This window comes from Pteropus vampyrus, unplaced genomic scaffold, assembly GCF_000151845.1.
Source record: "Pteropus vampyrus isolate Shadow unplaced genomic scaffold, Pvam_2.0 Scaffold140, whole genome shotgun sequence".
Lineage (NCBI taxonomy): Eukaryota > Metazoa > Chordata > Mammalia > Chiroptera > Pteropodidae > Pteropus > Pteropus vampyrus.
In genome coordinates this window covers 6,052,256-6,074,313 of record NW_011888921.1, presented here as the reverse complement: position 1 = coordinate 6,074,313, position 22,058 = coordinate 6,052,256, and the positions used below count along the sequence as shown (strand labels likewise).

Genomic DNA, 22,058 nt, shown 5'->3' with positions numbered 1-22,058 from the left:
TAAATATTTTATATAGGTTTTATCATTCAATAAAATTGATTGAAAACTGGCTAGCAAAAGCAATGTTTTTAAGCATCTACTGTCTCTAATTAACATCCTTTAAGCATCTACTGTGACATGGAAGTTTTGTTAAAGTAATTCTAGATTAAGTGCTATTTAAAATAGGATTTTACTCATGACGAATATAGGCCTTCAACATAACAGGATTTGAGATGGAGAAGTTTTGTTTTATATATTTGTCAGATACTTAGGCAAGTAATATGAAGATACTTCTTTTAACATATTTCTTGATTAGTAATATAAATACTTCTGGATTTTAACTGCCCCTTTAGAATATTAGCCTTCATAAACTTTTATTTCTACTAGCAGAGATAGATAAATATCACATATACTTTAGCTCTATACTCACAGTTACTAAGATAAGGCTAGTTGGTGAGTAAACAATAACATCTAGATAAACAATTGTGATATGATCTTAGCCACTAGACCACTGAAGTAATAACTACTGCAGAGCAGAGTATGTTATTAACATTTTAATATCCTGATAAAAATATCCTAGAAAGTCAGAAGCTTACATATATTTTATTATTGTACATGCTTACCTTTCAGCAAAAGCTGTCTCACAGAAATATAATTAAATGCCATGTTCCCCTTTTCCTTCCTAATCTTCCCACCTTTATCTTCACTTCCCACCACATCTGGAGGCTAATGTGCTGACAAACACAGTGTATGTGTTTGTGAGTGCATGTGTGATGGCAGCAGGATCTGTAAAGGCCAGATTTTGGCTCGCACGTGTTTTCAGGCATACGGGAAACCAGGAACCTCTCATTAACTTTTCAATTAAAACGAAAAAGCATCAATAAAATGTAATGATTTCATGTTGGATTGAATCAATAGTTTAACATGACTATCAATAACTCCTACTTTTGGCCTCCTACATAGCACTATAACCTAGGTCTGGTCAAAAATTAAGAAAAAAAGTGAAATTGACTACTTGGTTTTTTCCCCTCTTTTCCATATGACAATTCATATACTCTTATTTGCATGTTGAATTCGTAAGAATACGGCAAATGCCAAACATGTTATTTTCCTGTGCTTACAATCCAGGAAATTTCTGAATTAAGTATCTCGCCCCCTCAGAGGTGTTACAGGCTAAATCCCTGAAAGCTACAAAGGAACGAGGGATGACTCTAGGTAACAGAGTCTCAACAGAACAGCAGTACAACAGTGATTCAGAGTATGGATTTTAGAGTCACAATATGAATCTCACTTTTACCACTAACTAGCTATATTAGTTTGGGCAAAATTCCTAACTTTTCTTTACTTTCCACAGATGGAGGCAAAGCCTTAGGATCACATTTGTAAAATGTAAAAATTAGTTAATATTTGGCTTTTAGTAAGCCAATAAGTACTAGCTACTCTGATTATCAGAACCTTCCCTTATAGGGCTTGCTTTATTCTATTTCTACAAGTGAGATTCTGATCATCTTGACCCCATACCTTATATCCAGGGGAAATGGAGGAACATTACTAAGAATTATGCAGGAGAGGGAGCCAACAGTAGATCCAGAGGAGCCTTTCCACAGGGTCTCAGTCCTCCTTGCTTTCAGTCAGCTGATAACTATTCCTATGTTGCTAATCTTTATAAGGTCTAATTCTGGAAAAAGAATCATGCTGAAAGAACTCAGTTTCTTGAAGTTAAAATTTTAATATTACATCTTCAAAGCCAGCATATTACCTGGTTGCTTTTGCCGGGGTTTTGGCAAATTGGTCACGCATGTATGTGGGCACATGAGGATATTGCACGGATGCAGAGATCCCTCTAGAAAGAGCTGTTTTGTTTGAGATATATGGATTCCTCCTAGTGGAGTTTTTGGCAATGTATTAGCAGGCACCAGAGCAAGACAATAAACCCCCACTTGATGAATGCTATCGATTGCCTAGAAAAATACAAAAAAAAATATTCAGTGAGATTAATTTTACTATATTTGATATCCTCCTTATATAATTATTCTAGTCTAGGATCTTTCTTTCTCTATCTAGGTCTAGAATCTAGCTAGACCTAGATTATTAGATCCTATACATCTAGATTATTAAGATCTTATACATCTCAAGGTACCTAATCCTTTCAGTGATGGCAGAGGACAACACAAGAAGGGTAAGATACGCTCTAAATGAACAGAGGTGGACACTGATTTGCAAGCCTCAGTATTTTCTCTGAATGACAATTTCAAAAAAAAAAAAAAAACCTAGAAATTTGCTTTGGTTCTTTTAATATTTTAGCTGTCCAACGTAGCTCAGTTAAATAGAGGCAAATATTTTTATTATGAACACAAAGGAAGCTCTGTAAGGGGGCCCCTGCTTAAGTGGTTCACCAGGTTAACAGGACTCTCCTGTGCGAAACATCCAGGCAAGGCCTACCACACACTGAGCCTTGGAGGCCACCAGCTCCCTCAGTGCATCCTGCTTCCAGCCACACACCTGTGTGCTTGCCTAGTGTCAGCTGTGCTTGCTTCTATACCTTTTATTTAATAGTTGATTAAATTATGTGAGCACAATAACAAGTGACTGATAGAATATGAGTGCAAAATGACAGAAAGAGTTAGGCTTTGAAAAGGCTCATTAAAAGTGAGCTCCTAAAAAACTACTGTTGATAGGTAGACAAGTTAACTTTAAAAGGTAAGGACTATGTATTCCAGTCCCTTTTCAAATACTGGTGTTCTCATCTAACTTAAAAGAAATGGAACCAGAAACCAAAGACAATGCATTTGGATGTAGTTTATAGAAAAAAATTGACCTAAAACTCAAACAGGTATACTTTATTTGCACACACACTACTCTACATGAAGTGAATGCACATTTATGTTTTGTGTTAAAATTTAATACTTGAAGAATTTCTTATTTTTATGTTTTTGCTTCAACTACCTTTTGAAACTAACCAAATATACCAGTTCCAAACAATCCAGTTGAGAGGGTTCTATTGTATTAACCACAAGTCTTAACTGAAAAGGCAATACAGCCTTAGAGGAAGAATGCACCAACAGTCATAAAATACGAACAAGGTCCTTCATTGAAACAACTTAAAGGTCAAAGGAATAAACTTGAAAATCAATACTCCCCAGACTATCCTACTAACCCACAGAAACAACTGGGAAATGGCAGGTCTGGCAGAGTTCCTAAGTCTCTGGTATTTGAGAATATACAGAAAGTTAGCAAATGTAGCCTGGCTTCCCCACTGAAAACACACCATCTGTTAAGTCATCTATTGACCACATTCCTTAGAAGGTATTGAGTTAGGTATTTAGATTATTATACATGGACCTGGAATTAAACAACCTCTGCTCTCTTCCAACCAGAACATATGATATCCTTTCTGTTCTACTACGGATCCAAGTGTCCCAAGCTGAGAAGCTACAGAGACTGGGAAAATAATGCCCTCTTATTTCATGCCCAAATCAGACTTCCAATGACTTTTACAAGAATTTGGGTAGTAAATTAGCACTGCATTTAATTCTTATAGTTGCTTTCCAGGGAAAAGTAACAAACATCTTAGGGAATTTCAGTTTCATATAATAGGAAAACAATGTATAACTCACAAGATTCACCATTACACTCCAAAGTTCATTCTGAATGAAATAAGCAGTTTGTTTGAAAACATGAACAGCATAGAAATTATTCTCTTTGAAGGTCTGATTCTTAGACATCTTTCAGAGATCAGCCCAGTCGTGCCTTCTTCACAGTCTTTGCTGTCTAGTCTATCTTCAGTAGATTCTCTTTCTTTTCTCTGATTTTCTATTACAAATAGCCTATGCCATACCCGCTGATAATTCAAAATCACAGATCCTGAGGACAGGAAGAAATCTTTTCATTCTTCTCACTTGCATCATTCTTGCATCATTTCTACATTACTACTAACCGGCAGTTAATAAATCCAAATGCCCCAAGCAGACAAGTTATAGATGCTGGGAACACTCACGATAACAGGTAAGTTGCTATGGCAAGGACAGTCTATGCTTTCTTTGGACCCTCCATTTATCCAACAAACATTTACTGAGCCTACTATGATGATGTGCTGGCCCACCTAACAGGTTATGAGGACTGAGCAGGGAGCAAAAGAGATAAAGTCTTAGCCTTCACGGGGCTTATATTATAGTGGATGTAGAACAAAATAAACATAAACATACTTAAAGGGAGATAAATACTAGGCAGAAAAACAGAGTGAAGGGACAGAGTGAAAGGAAATGTTATTTAAGATAGAGTGGGCCTTTCCAAACTCTTTATTGGAGATTATGCTTATGATTGTTATTTTTGCTATTAATAATAACCACTAACATCATTTACTGAAGGCAGGCACTAAATATTCAATTATCTAATCACTATCAATTAACCCTTCTAACAGCTTTGTAAATTAGATAATTTTATACCCACTTTATGGGTTAGGAAATAGGCCCACAGAGATTAAGTAACTTGCCTAAAGGCACAGATGTAGCAGGGAGGGGAGCTGGGATTCTAAGTGTGATTCTAAATGGTGACTAAGCTCTTTCCATCATTCTAGCCTAACCCCTCTAGAAACATATCCCTTATACTGTCTCTTTCCCTAATGGTTTATGTCACCTAGATCTCTAACTCCACAGTAAGGCCTCTTCAAAGTAGGAACAACATCTTATATTTTCTTGGATCCCTTGCACTCTAAGCACCACTTACAGCATATAGTGAGATTATAGTTGTTGACAAGTGGATTGACTACTGTCAAAGATGTCTTCCACATATGGACAGTTAAAACTTTCATAGGTTGTAAACAGTCAGGCACCAAAAAGGATTTGTGAGGCAAGTCAATTTAATTGTTTTTGGCAACCTGAGCAGAAAAATAATATATGGTTCACAAGGAGAAATGGTATTAGTTATCTGATTCTTGTAATAGTATCCAGAATATTAAGTAGTGATTAGCAAGAAAAAAATAAGGTGGCATAACTAGTTCATCAAAGAAAACTGCTTAAGCAGTGGTTGCCGCCACCTCTGACAACAAAGCCAACCTGCCCCGACAAAGACCTAAGGTGTGCTCACCTGCAACACACGGCTCATCCACTGGAAACTATCTTCCTCAGAAGCGTCGGGCCTTTGTTCCGCAACCACCACAATGCGCTCATCATAAAATACAGACACAGAAAACACAGCAATTCTAAGAGAGACAGATCAAACACATCAGGACTCCCTTTACAACCAGTCCTATTTGCTTAGCTCAGTTGGAATATAGAGAGGAGACATCCCCACCACACTACCCAGGAATGAGCAGTTTAGAAAAGAAAATGTCACAATCATTACTATCAAAACAAGGACTCAAAATACATGTAGTAAGCACCACTGTAGTGAATGTTGGGACACAGTGATAAATAAGACAAAAGCCCTGTCTTCATGGAGTTTGCATGTCAGAGAGACAGAACAAACAAATATAAGGTCATGTTGTAATATACACCAGGAGAAAACTAAGGCAGGGCGAGGGGGTGGAGTGGTGTGCAGGGAGTACTATGAAGGCAGGGTGGTTGGGGAGCGCCTCCCTGAGGAGTGGACACTGGAGCAGAGACCTGAATGAAGTGAGGACGCGAGCCATGCGAAGATCTGGAGGAAGAGGTTTCCGGGCAGAAGGAACGGAAAGCGAAAAGGTTCTGAGGTAGGAACGAGCTTGGCAGGTTTGAGGAACAGCAAGAAGGCCAGTGTGCCTGGAGCAGAGTGGTGAAGCAGAGAGCGGTGGGGAGAGGTCAGAGCCAGGCCAGGGTGGCCATGGAGGACCTGGTAGGCCAAGGGGAGGGGGATGTTCTGAGTGAGGTCTCCGCTCGAACGTCCCCTTACTCGTGAGGCATTCCCAGACCACTCTATATAAACTGGCAAGCACATCACCCACCCTCATGCTTTCTTTTCGGCATAGCACTTATCACCATCTCACATGTTAATCTATTTCCCTATGTGGCTACCATCTTTTTTTCCCAAGGAGAATGTAAGCTCCACGAGGCCTGTTTTGTTCATTGCCACAATCTGAGCATCTAGAACAGTGGCGCACAGTTGGCACTCAATAAATATTTGTTGAATGAATGCATGAAATAATGGGAAGTCACTGGAAAGTTGAATATGGTAGCATACCTGACCATCTCTTTCCCTGCCTTTCTTTCCTTCCTTCCATCCACACATATTTATTGAACACCTACTGTGTGCCAGGTACTGTGCTCAGTGCTGGAAACACAGCTGTGACCAAAGACAGGTCTAGTGCTCCACAGAGTTTACATCTCATAGGAAGCCACACCGTTACAAAGAACTACACGTTTCAGGAACTGGTTTTCTGTTGGTTTAATTTTTCTTCTTTAAAAATTAAAAGGATACACCAAGGCCGCTTTAAAGACTACTGAATAGGACATCAATTATTCGAATATATACCAAACATCTTTTCTTGCATTAAAGCAAAGAAAAAAGGATATATAATTGACTTCATCCATGGAATTTGAAATTAGCACTTAAGTACTACGTCAATCCCTGTGTTAAAGATGATATAATAATTTAGTAACAGAAACAATCCTGCAGAGTAGCATTTATCTCCATCAGACTGAATGGGACTACTTATGTACTGAAGGAATGACTGTAGGAACATAGAATTTCCTTGAGTCCATTAAAAACTGAAATACAGGATATGAGTATACCTTATTCCTCTCAATTACAGACAAAGATATTTTAAGATAAATATTCAAAGCCTGGTTTCTGCTACGCTTAACCAAAAATAACCTAATCATTTGGAAAGAGAATCTACACAATACAACTCAAATCACCCTATAATGCTAACATTTGAACTTTGTACTACTCACCTTCCTCTATAAACAGTCTTTATTGATTCAACAGCCAATCCAGTAGCCACAATGTCATCAGCATTATGTCTTCGACCACTAACCATCAGTAACCCGTCCATTTTTCCAACCACGAACACCAAGCTGCCCTGAAAGGTAATAATGATTTACCTTGATTTCCATAATTTACAGTGTAAAACAGACATTTTACTTCCTGCCTTGAAATAAGTCTTATCAAAAATATAAGAAAAAAAAAAACAAACCATACTTTTTGGATTTTAAGAAAGTGTTTCACATCTCAACATCTTGGAAATCAGTGGCATCTTATGATTAATGAGGTCTCACAGTAGATAAGAGGGGAACCCATTCATATTTATTCTTAGGGAGGAATTTTATAAGAAAGCAACTAGGATGGCACACAAGCACAGTTTATTTTCCCAGCCATGATTATGTATTAGTTCATCTTCTGTACTTATCATGGGATGGATACAGAGAAAAATATTAAGTTATTTAATACTAAAATTAGGAAGAGATTAAAACAGTTTTAACGTGAGAATGACTTCTTCAAGTTTATAAGAGTAATGCTGTTTCCATCTGGCAAGATTAGAAATAGGCTAATAAGGAAAAGTCAAAGAAACACTGTAGGAACCTCTCCTTTTCAGTAAGATAACAGAGCTGCAGGAAAGGCTGCTGTCAATGTCCTAAAAGCATCTGTATAAATAATCTTATTATTTATACATAACTGTATAAATAATTTTATTGTTTAATATAATTATTATCAATAATTCTCCCAGACCCATTTACAATAACATAACTTTTTCCGTTCATTACAGAATTCCTAGATTTCTTGGGTCATTTGTATTTATTCATTATCTAGTAGTCATCTCTACGTGAAAGTCACTCATTGATTTACAATGCAGTGCCACACAGTGACTAGGTAGGCTATGGAAGTAAGACACGACTTCTAGTCTCAAGAAGCTACGCGTCCATCCCAGAAGATAGAAGAGAACCAGCCATCTCCAACATAGCCTGAAAAGTGCTATGGAGGAAATAAATAAAAGAAATGAGACAGTCACTGTTAGTCTCCCATGTCTGTTTCTCCATTTCTTTCACAGTAATATATTTTTTAGCTGGGCATGGCTAATCAAAATAAAGACTACATTTCAGCCTCCCTAGCAACTAGACATAGCCATGTGATTAGTTCAGAATGATAAGATATGTGGAAATGCTTTTCAGTAGCTTCAGGGAATCTCCCTTAAGAGATAGTAGGACCGTGTCCTTTCTTCTGTCCTGTTTCCTAGAATGTAGATGTGATGGCTGGAGCTCCATCTTGGACATCAACAGTGTAGCAGTAAACTAAAAAGAGGTTGGGTATTTGAGAATTTCTTGGTGTTGGGTGAAGAAATTAAGACAGCAGGTATAGACTTATAGACCTCTTTCTACGAAAGTGATTCTCTTAGAGGTATGTCCTCGTCCCCATCATTTCCCATAAATGGTGGAGAAAATGAAATAAAATTAGGTCTTTTCTTATATGACTCAAGCTGTTAAGAGAAGAAGAAAGAGTGCATAAGGAGGTAATTAGAGATGGATGGAAGTATGTGGGCTTAACTATGATAATGAATGCCTATCACTTATAAAATAAAATCCAAACTTCCCATTATTTCATGCAAGGCCTTTCATAATCTAGCTCTCTGCCCTTCTTGTTGGTTCATGAAGCTAAGCTGTGAACTCTTTGAGAACAGCTTTGTGTCTACCCAGGGACTGTAAATATTTGCTGGAAAACAAATTGTTTTCCTTTGCTCCTGAAGGTGACTTTTTTCAGCACTCTTCTAACTTATTGAAACTTATTAATCAAGTCAAAGAAAGGTAGCAAGAATAAGTGAAAAGAGTTTTTGAAAGTAAAAAATAATGTCTTAATATAAAAGAGTCAAAAGAATTTGGGTAATAAAAGTAATAAATATTAACTCATTAACATTCTTACAGGAACTGCTCTAAATATAAGTTAAGTGGCCTTATAATATTCTTGGACTAATCAGAATTTGTTCTGTTCTGCGAATTAAAGTCCAAATATTTGGATCAGAGGCACCAAATCAAACACGAAAGCATCACTTACTGGCCCTACAAACCCCAGCAATCCTGATCGAATGAATGGCACATCCCCGACAGGAGAGCCTGCAGAATTCACTGGAATCACCTAGAAGATAGAAAGAAGAAAGTGAAAATCTGACCCTTTGTAAAAAAATATATATTTGATTTTTTAAGTCTTTTAAAAAGTTATAAACAACAAGTAACACCTACCTGCTGAAAACTAAAATTATATAAATAGTAAATATAGGAATCCTACCCCTTTAAGAGATAATAAACATTTATGATTTGTTGTTTATCTCTCTGGACTTTTTTTTACAATGCATATATTTACATAGTAAGAATTTTTTTTTAAAAAAAGGGATCATATTATATATACTGCTTTGCAACTTGCCTTTTCACATAACATATCTTGGATAGCTTTACAAGTTGGTAATAGTCTATCTAGCTCTCTTTGTACAATAGTTCTGTAACATAATATTGCATGGAGGACAGGATAGCACAGCCCTTGGAGTCAAACGTAAGTTCAATTTCTGGCTCTGCTACTTACTAGTAATGTGGACCCTGGGCGAGTTGCTGGACTTCTCTAAACCTGTTTCTTTGGCCATAAAATGAAATTCCCAATGCCTCTCACAGGCTCAGGGTAAAGATTAGGAGAATGTAAACAGATTTGCAGAGTGTCTGGCCCAGAATCAGTACTCAGGAAACTATCAGAATTAGTAGCTATTAGAAAGTAACTAGTCTTTATGGCTGTGTAGGTCATTCTAACTTTTCACTATTACAAACAGTGCTTTACTGAATACTCCTATATATAATTTTATGCATTTGTATAAGGCATGAGTTCTTTTAACAGGCTGTAGTCCTACAAAACTGTTATATCAATTACACTCCCCAAATACCGTATCAGAATGTTTGTTTTTCCTATACTCTGACTCATACTACATGTTATCAATTTTCCAAAGTTTGCTAATCTGGTAGGCAAAAAAAGATATCCCACTGTTACTAATTGCATTTCTTTATTACTAGTACTATGGATGAATTTTCTTTCTTTTGTTTACTGGCCATTTGTATTTCTTTTATAAATAGTCTGTTTATAAAAGATAAACAGTCTGTTGATTGGTTTTCCCTTTAATTTTTAAAATTTTTTTATATATATTTATACAGAGAATTATAAGAACATTTATTAAATGCTTATTATGTGCCAGCCACAGGGTCAGTTGCTTTACAGTTATTCAAGACAACTTTATGAAACAAGATTATTACTTCCATTTTACAGATGAGAAAGCACAGAAAGTTTCATTTGTCTAATGGGGTGAAGGGTTAAAGAAGTACAAATTAGTAGTTGATATCTGGTCACGGGGATGGGGAGCACGGCAGAGGGAATGTAGTTAGCATTAATATGATGGCTAGGTGGAGGGCCAGGGTAGGGACAGAGCAATTGGGGGGATCGCTTTATGAACTGTATGGATGTCTAACCAATGTACTGTATACTTGAAACTAATTTAAATAAATTTTTTTAAAAAGTTTCATTTGTCTCAAATCAAACAACTATTAAGTTTGGAATGGAAAATTAGCTCTTTGATCTCCTATGAGTTACATAAGTTTTTCTCACCAGTGGCTCATTTTTAAAACACACTTTTATTTTCTGACCAGTCATTACTATGTCTTTTGTCCTAGAGAAATGATAACTACGTTGGAAAACTCTTAAGGGTTTAAATATAAGAACCTAGCAAGAATTAGAAACTTTAATTTGCAAAAACAATGCAATGGTTTTCTCCTTTTTTGGTTGGAATTTTATCCTACTTCACTATCATTACATTTATACCACAGATTTCAAAATTTCTTTATCACTATGGACCATGGACCTAGCAGTTTGGTAATAAATAAGATATGTGGTTAGGCAGTTGTCCTCATAAGAAAGCATCATAATAAAATATTATCAGCATCTTCAAACACTGCTTGAGGATCTTGTTTACCGTAAGGAAAATGCATTAAAGAAAAATTCAGGTTTTGGAAATATATGTAGTCCAAGCATTTTAAAATAAGATAAACAGGGTGAGATTTAAATTAGTAAAATATATGTACATTCAGCAGAGGTAATCAGTCACCTAAAAGTAAACCTGGCAGTAAACATATGCTTGAAGAGTTTATGAATGTCTACACTTATCAAGGTGATTTGGTCATAACTTTCGACAGTAGGGCAAGAAGGCAGCAGTAACAGTGACAATGATGGCAATAACCGACAGGAATTTAATAATTTATATTATACCATTTTAGGTTCTGCAAACACAAATGATGGTTGTCTCAGGAATTCTTAACCTTTTTCAGATACCATATCATTTACAGAGATAACACCCTTCTGGCAGTTACATCTATTACTACATAATTACATGCTCTGATTTTCAAATGGGATGGCAGACGGGTGTGCCTTGCCATTTTGAGAATCATCAGTCTAGATTACAAAAGAAGGAAATCTGAAGAACTGAAAATTGGCAATGGTCATATAGGCCCTATCTAGTGTAAAGGGGACATGGCCCATAAACTGGAGTTCTCCATTCTCTAAAAGGTAACCTGAGGCAGGTAAATCCCAATTATGAAATATAGAAAATTAATTATGCCTGTCTGAATTTTAGGCTCACCAGGCAAACTTTCGTTACAATTGGGCTTCACATGAAGAACTGCCTACTGAAAATCAATATGCTAGTTACACTAGAATATGAGCTATTTGAGGAGCTATTTGTTTATTCTCCTGATGTACCCCAAGCAACTAGAACAGTGCCAGATGTATAGAGGGTGTTCAATAAATGCCTGTCTGAGTGAAAGTTTGAATAATGGGAGCAATCTCTGCCCCTGTGATAGGATGGTTCTTCATTTTTCATTAGTAAGCTGACATCGGTCTTTATAAGTTCAGTTTACTTGAGACTACACTTGAGAGAGAGATCCATTCTCACTATATACTCTCACAATTAAATTTTGGGGCTTATAAAGCCCAAACCATGGCATATTCACCAGAGTGATTTTTGTGAGGACTCTTACTGTTTATTTATTTAACAGATAAGCAGTAGTACTTCTGTGTGCAGGTGCTGTTCTAAGCACTTTACAAACATCAACTCATTTAGTTCTCACAACAATCCAGAGAGACAGGCACTATGATTACTCACATTTTAAAGATAAAGAAATTGGGGCACAGAGAGATTAAGCAACTCACTTAAGGTCAGCTAGTGAGTGGCAGAGTTAGGATTTGAACTTGGGCAGTCTAGCTTTGGAGTACACACTCTCAAACCACTACTTTAGTTCCCATTTGGCAGTTCATCTGCCCTAGTGATACCCTCACCAAACATTTTTTCTGTGAAATTTTAATATCATGTACCTCAAATGTATTTTTGGTCACACCAGCAAGCCCAAAGTACATCATGCCTCCTGTCCTGGAGCTGACACAGATTTCTCCAATTTCATCTGTTTTGCAGAGTTGGGGAGGTCCATCGGGTCTCACAATGCACATCATCCCTAGTGTACAGAAAATAAAGTTAAGGGACAGGGATCCTGGAAAACCTTTGCAAAATAACAGCTTCATCCTTGTGAATCCAGGTAAGTTTTGAATTCACCGAGTGCTTATTAAGTAAGAATATCAAATAAGAATGTTAAAAATAGACCTGAAACTACATAGTTATTTTAATTTTCCATCTTTTAGCCCTAACATTTTTTTAATTCAGCAAATAAAACATACAACAGATGTAGACTGAAGCTTTTGAAGATAGTGGCATATTAAAAATGACTGCCAAGTCCAAAGAAACAGGTTAGATTATTTAACCCTAGGCAGATCAAACTCAAACACTCACAGAAGCAGTGTGCTTTTTCTGCCAGTCCAATGGCTTAGCATTTACAATGAAAACCAGACAACACTGATATCACTCAGTACTTAGCTTTCCCTATGAACAATTATAATTAGCATTTTCAATTAAATCATACAATACAGCTGGAAGGTAAGTATAGTTAAAAATCACTTAACGGTTAGAGAAACTTTAAGAAACGAACTAAGCACCAAATTTTAGATTCCTCATAACATATCTTTATGAAAAACCAATGGCCTTCCTGAGAACTCACCACCAGGCATTACGTGTCCCACATCCTGGACTGTCAGTGCTGAATTTTTATCTTCAGTATTGACCCGTATTACCCCATAGCTCAACCCATTCATTGAGAGAATGGCTCTTCCTGGCAAAGGGGCTCCTGGGACTCCAGGCCTGAAAACGAAATAAACTCATCAAATTTGGCAAATTAAATATCAATGGAAAAGTATGAATATGTAGGAAAGCAAATTTCCTCTGGCTACCATGCACGCACACAAAAAATAATTTCTCTACCAAAGACATGCCAAATTAATCAAATTCACATGTACAAACCATGGAAAAAAATTTTAATCAGTTGTTCAGAATACATTGGTCTTTAGTGTACTATAAATGTACTTTCCATATTTACACTATAATTAAGAATAGCCTATTTTTAGTCTAGGATGATAACCAAGGATGCTGAAAAGCAAAACAACACAGAAAAAGAACTAATTCACAAATAAAAGATGAGAATCATTAAATTAAATTTTCAGTTTATCAGTTACACTTAGTGCAAGAGTGGGAAGAATAAATGAGATGCTTCAAACTATTTTACAAAGTCATTTTCACTTTTAGACTTATGAAGCAGAAAATTAGTTAACACCCCTTGTCACTGTCTGGTAAATATTGCACATTTGATCAAAGTTGTAACATATTGAAGAGCACTGTTCTGAACAGTACCTGCGGATTGCGACAGTCATGGCTTCAGCAGAAGTGGCACATGGACAGATGGCCTCAGGTTTCAGTCCATGGCTCTGGAACAGACTCAGGAAGGCATCACAGGATGACACAGACCCTAAGGAGTTGGAACAGATCAACTTGAAAGCTGAAATGATGATTTTCATTACTGCAGGAAACTGGTAAAGAGTGAAAAGCTGACATACTTGTTTCTCATGACAACTCTCAGTACATCATTAATTCAATCCAAACATTTTACTGTGCCTGTGAGATGACTGATACATTTCAAGGACAAATTAACTCTCATCCAGACCATGAAAGGTCAATGACACTATTTAAAGTTACAACTTGGAATAAAGCTGTTCCTATCAAACTGTCCAATCAACAGCAGAGAGACACTGTGGCCAGTTCAGAACTGAGCAACTCTTCCTGAAAACTATTTTGCCAGTGCAGTATTAACACTCTGGCTTAGTTCCACCCTCTTCTATGTGATATTCTCTGATTTAATTCATATTAAGGTCAATCTCATTTCTGTGTTTTATATCAGAATGATTAACATTGACTACTGGCAAAAATCCATGATGAAGAACATAGTAGCTAACGTTTTACCTGATTCTAGGTAAATCAGGAGGCTCAGGATGTTTGTGCTTGTACGAAAAAGCAGGTAATATCGTAGATCTCTAAAAGCTTTCGCAAATCTGATTTGCTGCTAGGGGGAATTTGCATAAAGTCCAGACACTTGGTTACATCAAGTCACCTTCTTATCATTCTTTTTAGTTACATGATAATAAAAAGAAATAAATGAGTGAACAAGAAGGAGTGGTTTTAAAAGTGTATGGATCCATCAAATGATGAACAGATAAATAAATGTGGTATATTTATATAATGGAATATTAAATGGCAATATAAAAAGTGAAGTATGGACATATACTACAACATGGATGAACCTTAAAAACATTATGTTAAGTGAAAGAAGCCTGTCACAAAGACCAATATAATATCATTACATTTATATAAAATGTCCAGAATAAGTATACCTATAGAGACAGAAAGTAGATTAGAAGTTGCCTAGGATGAGGGGACAGTGGGGGGAAAATGGAGAGTGACTACTAATGGGTATGGGGTTCCTTTTTAACAAATGTTAAAAAAATGCTTATAGAAAAAGGGCAAAAACTTCAACCTACCAAAGGAATAAATGGTCCCAGAACCACACTCTAGAAATACTCACAGGGATTAGCTCCATCAGTCACAATTAACATCCGGAGAGAACTCAAGCTCACATCTCTTTGGTCCCGATGTGCCATCATAGCCCAGTGCAAGTCTCGACATTTTACTAAAGCTACCTTGGCTACAAACAAAAGGGATAAATTTAACACACATATACATGCTAAATTTGGTAGATACTTAATATACTATAATAAAAACATTTTTACTTATTTTAGGGATCATGATTTTCAAATAAAGAAAATAAAAAAGGTTTCAAAGAAATTATGCCAGGTGCTCTGAGGCAGCAGCCACCAACTAGACATATAATTGTTTTGCTCACTGTGACCTATATGCATGAACCACATACCTTAGCCAACAAAGCACCCAAAAAATCTAATGTAGGGCTTAAATTCAGGCAAATTTATCTCAACTTTTTTTAATAAAATTTTTATACGTTTATTTGAGCCAAACTGATGACATATGCTGGGGAGCAAGATCTCAAACGCTCCCCCAGTTTGTCTGAACTCTTAAGAAAGAATGTCATGTAAGAGGAAATTGACAAGATGAAATTTTAGCAATTGAACTCCAAAATTTGACAAGCCACCAAGGCATAGAATTATGTCCCTACAAGGGAAATTTGAAAATCCATGAAATCTTAGTTCAAATAGTCACATAATTAAAGCGTAGGTGCTGTGAGTACCTACCTTTGTGGGCATGTACTCTTTGGACCCAAGAGAGAGGGCAAGTCTTCATAACAGAGTAGGGTACACTAATTGTATGCATCTTATTCATTACATTCTGAAAAGCAACGAAAGATAAAAAGTAATCAGCACTAAATACATACATTGCATTTTAAAATTGAACTGATATTTTTGTTAACAATTTTAATCACACATGTAACAAATACCTAAATACATGCTCTTTGAAAAAAATATGAAATAAGGTTGGTCTCCTTTGCTACCTACCCTTAAACCTGGTTCTCTCCTTTCCTCCTCAGAGATTACCACTGTTGTGAATCTGGCATGTATCCTTCTAGTCCTTTTTCTATGTATTTACATATATATTTGTCTCCATAGAAACAGAAAGTATTTTTAACATAAAAGGCATCATACTATACATATGTCTGCAACATACTTTTTTTCACTTAAATGGTTTAAGAGCTAAATCTATGCACATGAATATGAGATCTATCTAATTTTTTTTAACTACTGCATAGTATTCTACATAGTGGTACTATACCACGATTTATTTGGACATTTCCCTATTATCGACAGTTTTTTTGTTATTATAAACAATGTTTCAAGGAACATATTTATACCTACTTCCCTGGGTATATGCATAAGAGTTTCTCTAGGGTAGATATAGAAAAGTGGTACTGCTGGGTCATAGGATATATATTTTATAAATTTAATAGATACTGCCAAACTACCCCCCAACCCACTAAGTGCTTTCATCATGCTTGCATTTGCCACATACCACAAAGGGTTGGGTATCACAAAATAAGAAATCAAAATATCCTGTTGCTTATAGGAGGTCCTGCCCAGACCTGTTGGGTATTTAAGTAGATAAAATTGAGTGAGCTGAGGGAGTCATGCAATTTGGTGTCTCTCCTGCCATCCAAACGAATGAATATACCCAGATCTCCAGTCCCCAAAGAAACTCAGCCCGGCAGAGTAACTAAGTATTGGTACTTAGTTAGGCTGGTAATTTTGCTCACCACCAAAGTAGCCCAAAGAAACCAAGATACTATTGGTAACCTCTTTTTCCTCTCTGCCCCAAGTTTCTAATTATGGTGACTACCTTTTGGATTTCAGGAAAAGAATGGTTTTTATAACTAAGACTTCATGCATGTCCCTCTAACTCCTCATAAAGGTTTTTTAACTTCTTCAGAAAAGAGCCAGAATGTATGCTCAAGGAATAAGAGTCTTAGTAATTTGATGGGTTCTGGGTGAAAAGGGATCCTCCTCCTCTTCCCCCATGAATTTCTACCTTTTCTCAGACTCCTGCAATGTGTAAGGAAGCCGGATGAGATACTCTCAAAAGATCCTTTTCAGCTCTAGGATCCTGTTTCTCTTCTCTGTCCCCTCCTAATCACCATGCTACATATGGTAGTTTTCCCCACTTGAAATGTCCCCTCTCTCTACCTCTACCACAAAAGTATCTCTATATGGCTAAATCTTACCCATTTTTCAAAGTTCAACTCAATTGGCACCTCTTCCATAAAAATAGCCTGGTGCCAAAGCTGAGAAGAACTCACCTCTAACTCTCACAGCATGTTACCTGTTCCTCAATTATGGAAGGTAGCCCGATTTACCTTATAACTCTATTCTTTAATTGCAGTATGAAGTCATTCAATACATTTTATCCAATGAAAAGGTTAGATGTTGTTATCCACAGTTGTCAAGTTCTAAATATATTTGTGTAACCCTTTCTTCAGAAAGAAGAGGCAAATGTCAAACACACTTTTTAAAATCATAAATAAATATATAGGCATTTGTAGAATCTTTTAAGCTTTGAGCCATCATAGCAGATGTTTTAAAAATTGATCCTAAATTCTCCCATATACTATTATGTAAGGAGTTTGCCCAACCACACAATGAAGAAAAAACAGAATCACATTCTCCTTTTAAAAAAATTACCATTTATATTATAAAATCAAATTCCTCTGGAAAATATGATTGATCTTTTGGGGGCTTAAATTTCCAACAAGCACTGAGAGATGCTCTGGTTATACAGCATGCATACTGACCTGAATTATAAGCACAATTAACTGTAAAGGCCTTAATTCTGAGTAGCTTACCGCAAACATGCCATGCCACAGCCCAGCATCCTTCTTAAAGTCTAAAACGTTTACTACTGTTTCCCCTAAAATAGAAAAATTTTTTTAAAAAGTCAACCAAGGAAATCATTTTTAGCATTAAATAGCAAAATCATGTCACTTGCCTCTAATAAACAGCTGATTTAGTACTTTTAAAGAGACTGCTGAAAGCTCTGAGTCTTTTGATTACTTGACGATCCCCTCAAACTGGCTGGGGAACTGATCAGAGAGTGACATGGCTACAGAAGAGACAATGAGTTTGAAACTCTTTATGACTTAGGCACTGTCTTCTGAGAGGTAATACTTTTTTCCTAATTATATGAGGAACATGTTTATTTTACAAACTTCAGAAGTTTCACAAACACATGTAAAAAAATTATACTTCCCAGAGAAAATAAAAAATGTTGGTATACACACACACATACACACATGTATGTAATATCTACATACACGAATATACTTCTAAGCATTCTACAGAATACATTTTTGTGTTTTAATTTGTGCTTTTTGGTAACTGAATTTCTTTGACTCTAATGCCAAACGTACAGCTGGTGGCAGCTCTCTATACATGGGAAGATGGAGATACCTGACATTCCACAGCTAATAATGAACACATGGTTTTAATTAGCTTTCTATTTCTGCACTCTAGAAATCATACTTCACATATTTGGTTTGCCCAGAATTTTAGTTCCTTTAAATTATAGCGTATTTGTGAAAAAAAAGCAAGCCAAGAATGTGTCTTAGAACATTTCACTCTGAGTTTGGTCATTAACTGCAATCCAATCACTGAGCACTCTGCTTGCAGTCACACATATCTGAGGCTCACAATGAGGGCAGTCATGGGATGAAGTCTGACCTTCAGAATAATTGCAGGCCTGGGACAGAGCTTGGCAGTGAGACAACATTGCAAGGCGAGACACTGTAACTCCCATTACACTCCCTTCTTTGCTTGTTTTATACTAGGGAAAAAAAAAAACACAAAAAAACAAAAACATACGAAACACAATAAAATAGGTTATTTCAAATGATAAAACTAGAATCCTAAAGACGAAACCCAGATAAGCCATGGTAATAGGCTTAATTTAACATGTTTCATATGAATATTGGAGGCTGTGTACTTGGGCCTCAAACTCTAATCACACAAAGATAGGATTAGGGAATGACAAAGTTCAACAAAAGTATTTTAAATTCTTAAAAGATTAATTATTCATCAATGTGAAGTGGCTGTTAAAGAAGCTAAAACAAAACTTGAGCTGCATTAACAGAAACACAGTATCAAATACATGGCTAGCACTGCAGAGTTAAAAGTGCGTAAGATGTGGTCTGTCAGAAGCTCCCAGTTTGAGAAGGGGAGACCTAGAAATGGCCTATTCATTCCTACAAATCAATCAACTATGATTTTGCCTTTAACTCAATGTTCCATTCAAGTTGCTTTTTACCAAGATCAGCAACTTTTTGATTGTTAAATCAAAAGCATATATTGCATACTTTATCAGACCTTTCTGAAACATCTGATGCTTCCTTTCTTGACATTTTTTCCTTCCTTGGCTTTTGTGATACTCCTCTCTCCTATACATATTCTCTCTCTCCCCCCATAGTGTTCAATTTCTCTGCCCATCCCTTAAAGGTTGGCATTCCTTGAAAGTTCTGTTCTTCTCTTTTCACTTTATTCAAACAGGGTACCATATTCCTGATGACTCCCAATTCCCTATTTCCAATCCATACCTCTCTCCAGACATAGAGTCAATTGTTCCCCTCAAATAACCCATAGTCCTGTGAGATCCAGCAGATCCGACACTGTATTCTTCACCCTCAGCCCACACCCATGAAAATTTCTTGTTATATTTTCTATCTTAGTGAAGGATGCCACCATTACCCAGTTGTGCCCAAGGCAGGAAACTGAGTCTTTCTTGCCTCTTCCCTCTCCAAGCCCTGTCTCTTCTATTTCCTCACTGTCTCTCCACTCCATCCACATTTTTCTATCCCCATCACCACAAGCTTGAGCTCACCTGAATAACTATAAAAGCTGGTTTCTCCGTTTCCCTTCTCAAACCCAACCAAACAAGATAAATATTTTAACAACACATTTACTATCACTCTGCTGCTGACGACCCTTTAATAGCTTCCTATTACCCACAGGATGCTTTAAACTCATATCAATGTCCTGTGGGTTATAATAAGAGGGTCCCAAAGGAAAACTGTAAGTTAATTCAGAATAACAGAAGCTTACACATGAAGAGGATGGTAGTTCTACATGGGGCCAGACTGCTAAGCAGGGACCACATAATGGAAGGTCCTTTGCCTTTTAGGAAGAACCAATAAAGAAGATCAAAAGCAGTGGTCAGTGAGGCAGAAGAACTGAGAGTAATCAGGGAAACCAGTGAACAGCTTTAAGGAGGACGGAGTGATGAACCATGTCATCACTGAGAGATGACAGGGACTGAGAGTTGACGGATAAATTTGGTATTCTAATTGCCTGCTTACCTGTCTGTCATTTAAACATACTCGGATCTCTTCTGTCTTTAAAAGCAACCCTCCTTGCAGCCAACATTACCACATCACCTCTCAAAGCTACTGCCTACTCTCTTCCTTATTATAACCAAAGTTACCCCCACGAGGCTCACAGTTGGGTAGGTTTTTTTCTCCAAATCTTCTTTTAAAAATCATTCATTTGTTTATTCATTAATTTAGCAAACAGTTGGTAAGCATTTACTAATATATCTCAAGCAGGTCAAGTGCATAGCTTTTAGAGTGAAACAGATGTGAGTCTGAATTCCAGTTCTGCCATTTTTGAGTCATATGGCCTTTGGTTGGTTGCTAAAGTTTAAGTTTTAGTCTCCTCACTTATAAAAGGTTTAATACCAGTTCTCACCTCACAGGCCACAGGACTGATTGAAACAATACATTTAAAACACTTAGCCCGGTGCCTCTATGCTTTATCCCTCAACTGGATCATGTTATTGATCAATCAAATTCCTAAACTAACCTTTAATACCAAACCCTCTGGCCATTTGTTTTTTCTTGCTCTTTATTTTTTTTTCTGTTTAATTTGTTCTTATTAAGTACAGCTATTTCTCCTCCTCATTTCTCCAGTCTCTTGCTTCCCATCCTCCACCCCAAGCAGCAGAAAAATATTTCTGCCAGTTTCTCTGCCAATAAATCATTTCTTAAACCTTTGTACTTCTCTAAGTCTTTTGTGACTTTCCTACATGGCAAAGATCAATTTTTTTGTTGTCTTTCTTTTTCTGGAATGTATATTTATGTTAAAAATAATTAAGAAGGCCACAACAAGGCATATTATGAGCCAAAAGATGGAAACCTAACAAACTAGGAGGATCTTTTAACATTAAAACTGCAAAAAGTTCATTTTAAATTTTGTAAGATAGCATCTGAAGCCTAAAGAAAAGCCAGAATGTATGTTCTGGTCTTAGCACTTACCTCAATGTATGCTGGTTCTGCACCAGCAGGTGAGATGTGGGGCTGCCAGTCTTTAGGTGGTTTTGAAAGGTACTTGGAATCTGTTACAACCCATTTGAGCCGGGGCCAACCTAAATCCAACCCAAAATAAAAACTGAAATGCCTGAGCCATAAAGAAAGGAATTCACATTGAATTGGTCATTTTAAATTTCAAGAGACCAAATCACGGTTATGTTATCATCAGTAAAATACTTTATTTTTATTAGTTTTTAGTGACAAATTACCAGATAATTGTACCTTCTTTTAAAAGTACAATTGCTCCACATGCTAATTCCAGGACTTGACATTACCTCAACAATTGGGAGGTCCATTTGGCAGTGGAAGTCCACTGAGGTTAGTGTTCTATCCTCTCTCTCTACATGTAGCATTTAGCTTTAATAAACATAGTAGCTTTTTCCAACCATTAGCATAAAGGTTAAGGGTGTGGGCTGTAGAATCAGACAGATCTAGGTTCAAATAGCTGCTCTGCCATTTATTAGCTATGACTTTGGGCAAGTTACTTAACCTCTCTGTGTCTCAGTTTCCTAACCTGTAGAATGGGGATAATAATGGTACCTACTTCATAAGATTGTGAGAATTAATTAAGAAAATATATGTTAAGTACTTAGCTATTATTAAGTTAAAACGCTAATTTAAGCACTCAGCTTTAATTTTTAACTGATAACTTAGGTACAAATATTACTAACCTTTAAACTGTACAATTTCTCCATTCTGAGTTTTTGGCAGCCCCTTAAGACAAACTTCACTGGTAAGAGCTAAGGCAATACCACAGCTTCCTAGCAAGAAGCCAATCTGCTGCCCTCCAGCATCCTGTGGAGAAAAGATAATGAACATGGAAAAGTAGTGAATGTGAGCACA

General features: G+C 36.6%; 1 protein-coding gene across 3 annotated transcripts in view; it reads right to left on the bottom strand.

Annotated features, from left to right (window-relative positions):
* Window positions 1-22,058, bottom strand: part of DIP2B (disco interacting protein 2 homolog B) — a 183,515-nt gene that overhangs the window by 28,370 nt on the left and 133,087 nt on the right. For all 3 annotated transcript variants that reach the window (XM_011368324.2, XM_023535448.1, XM_023535449.1), the window contains 13 exons: window positions 21,887-22,010; window positions 21,162-21,271; window positions 18,580-18,682; window positions 17,706-17,770; window positions 15,610-15,703; window positions 14,928-15,047; window positions 13,703-13,817; window positions 13,017-13,156; window positions 12,283-12,419; window positions 8,941-9,021; window positions 6,849-6,976; window positions 5,065-5,179; window positions 1,739-1,940 (listed from right to left, as the gene is read on the bottom strand). In XM_011368324.2, the coding sequence (XP_011366626.1) occupies window positions 1,739-1,940; window positions 5,065-5,179; window positions 6,849-6,976; window positions 8,941-9,021; window positions 12,283-12,419; window positions 13,017-13,156; window positions 13,703-13,817; window positions 14,928-15,047; window positions 15,610-15,703; window positions 17,706-17,770; window positions 18,580-18,682; window positions 21,162-21,271; window positions 21,887-22,010 (1,534 nt within the window). The remainder of the gene's footprint in view (window positions 1-1,738; window positions 1,941-5,064; window positions 5,180-6,848; window positions 6,977-8,940; window positions 9,022-12,282; window positions 12,420-13,016; window positions 13,157-13,702; window positions 13,818-14,927; window positions 15,048-15,609; window positions 15,704-17,705; window positions 17,771-18,579; window positions 18,683-21,161; window positions 21,272-21,886; window positions 22,011-22,058) is intronic.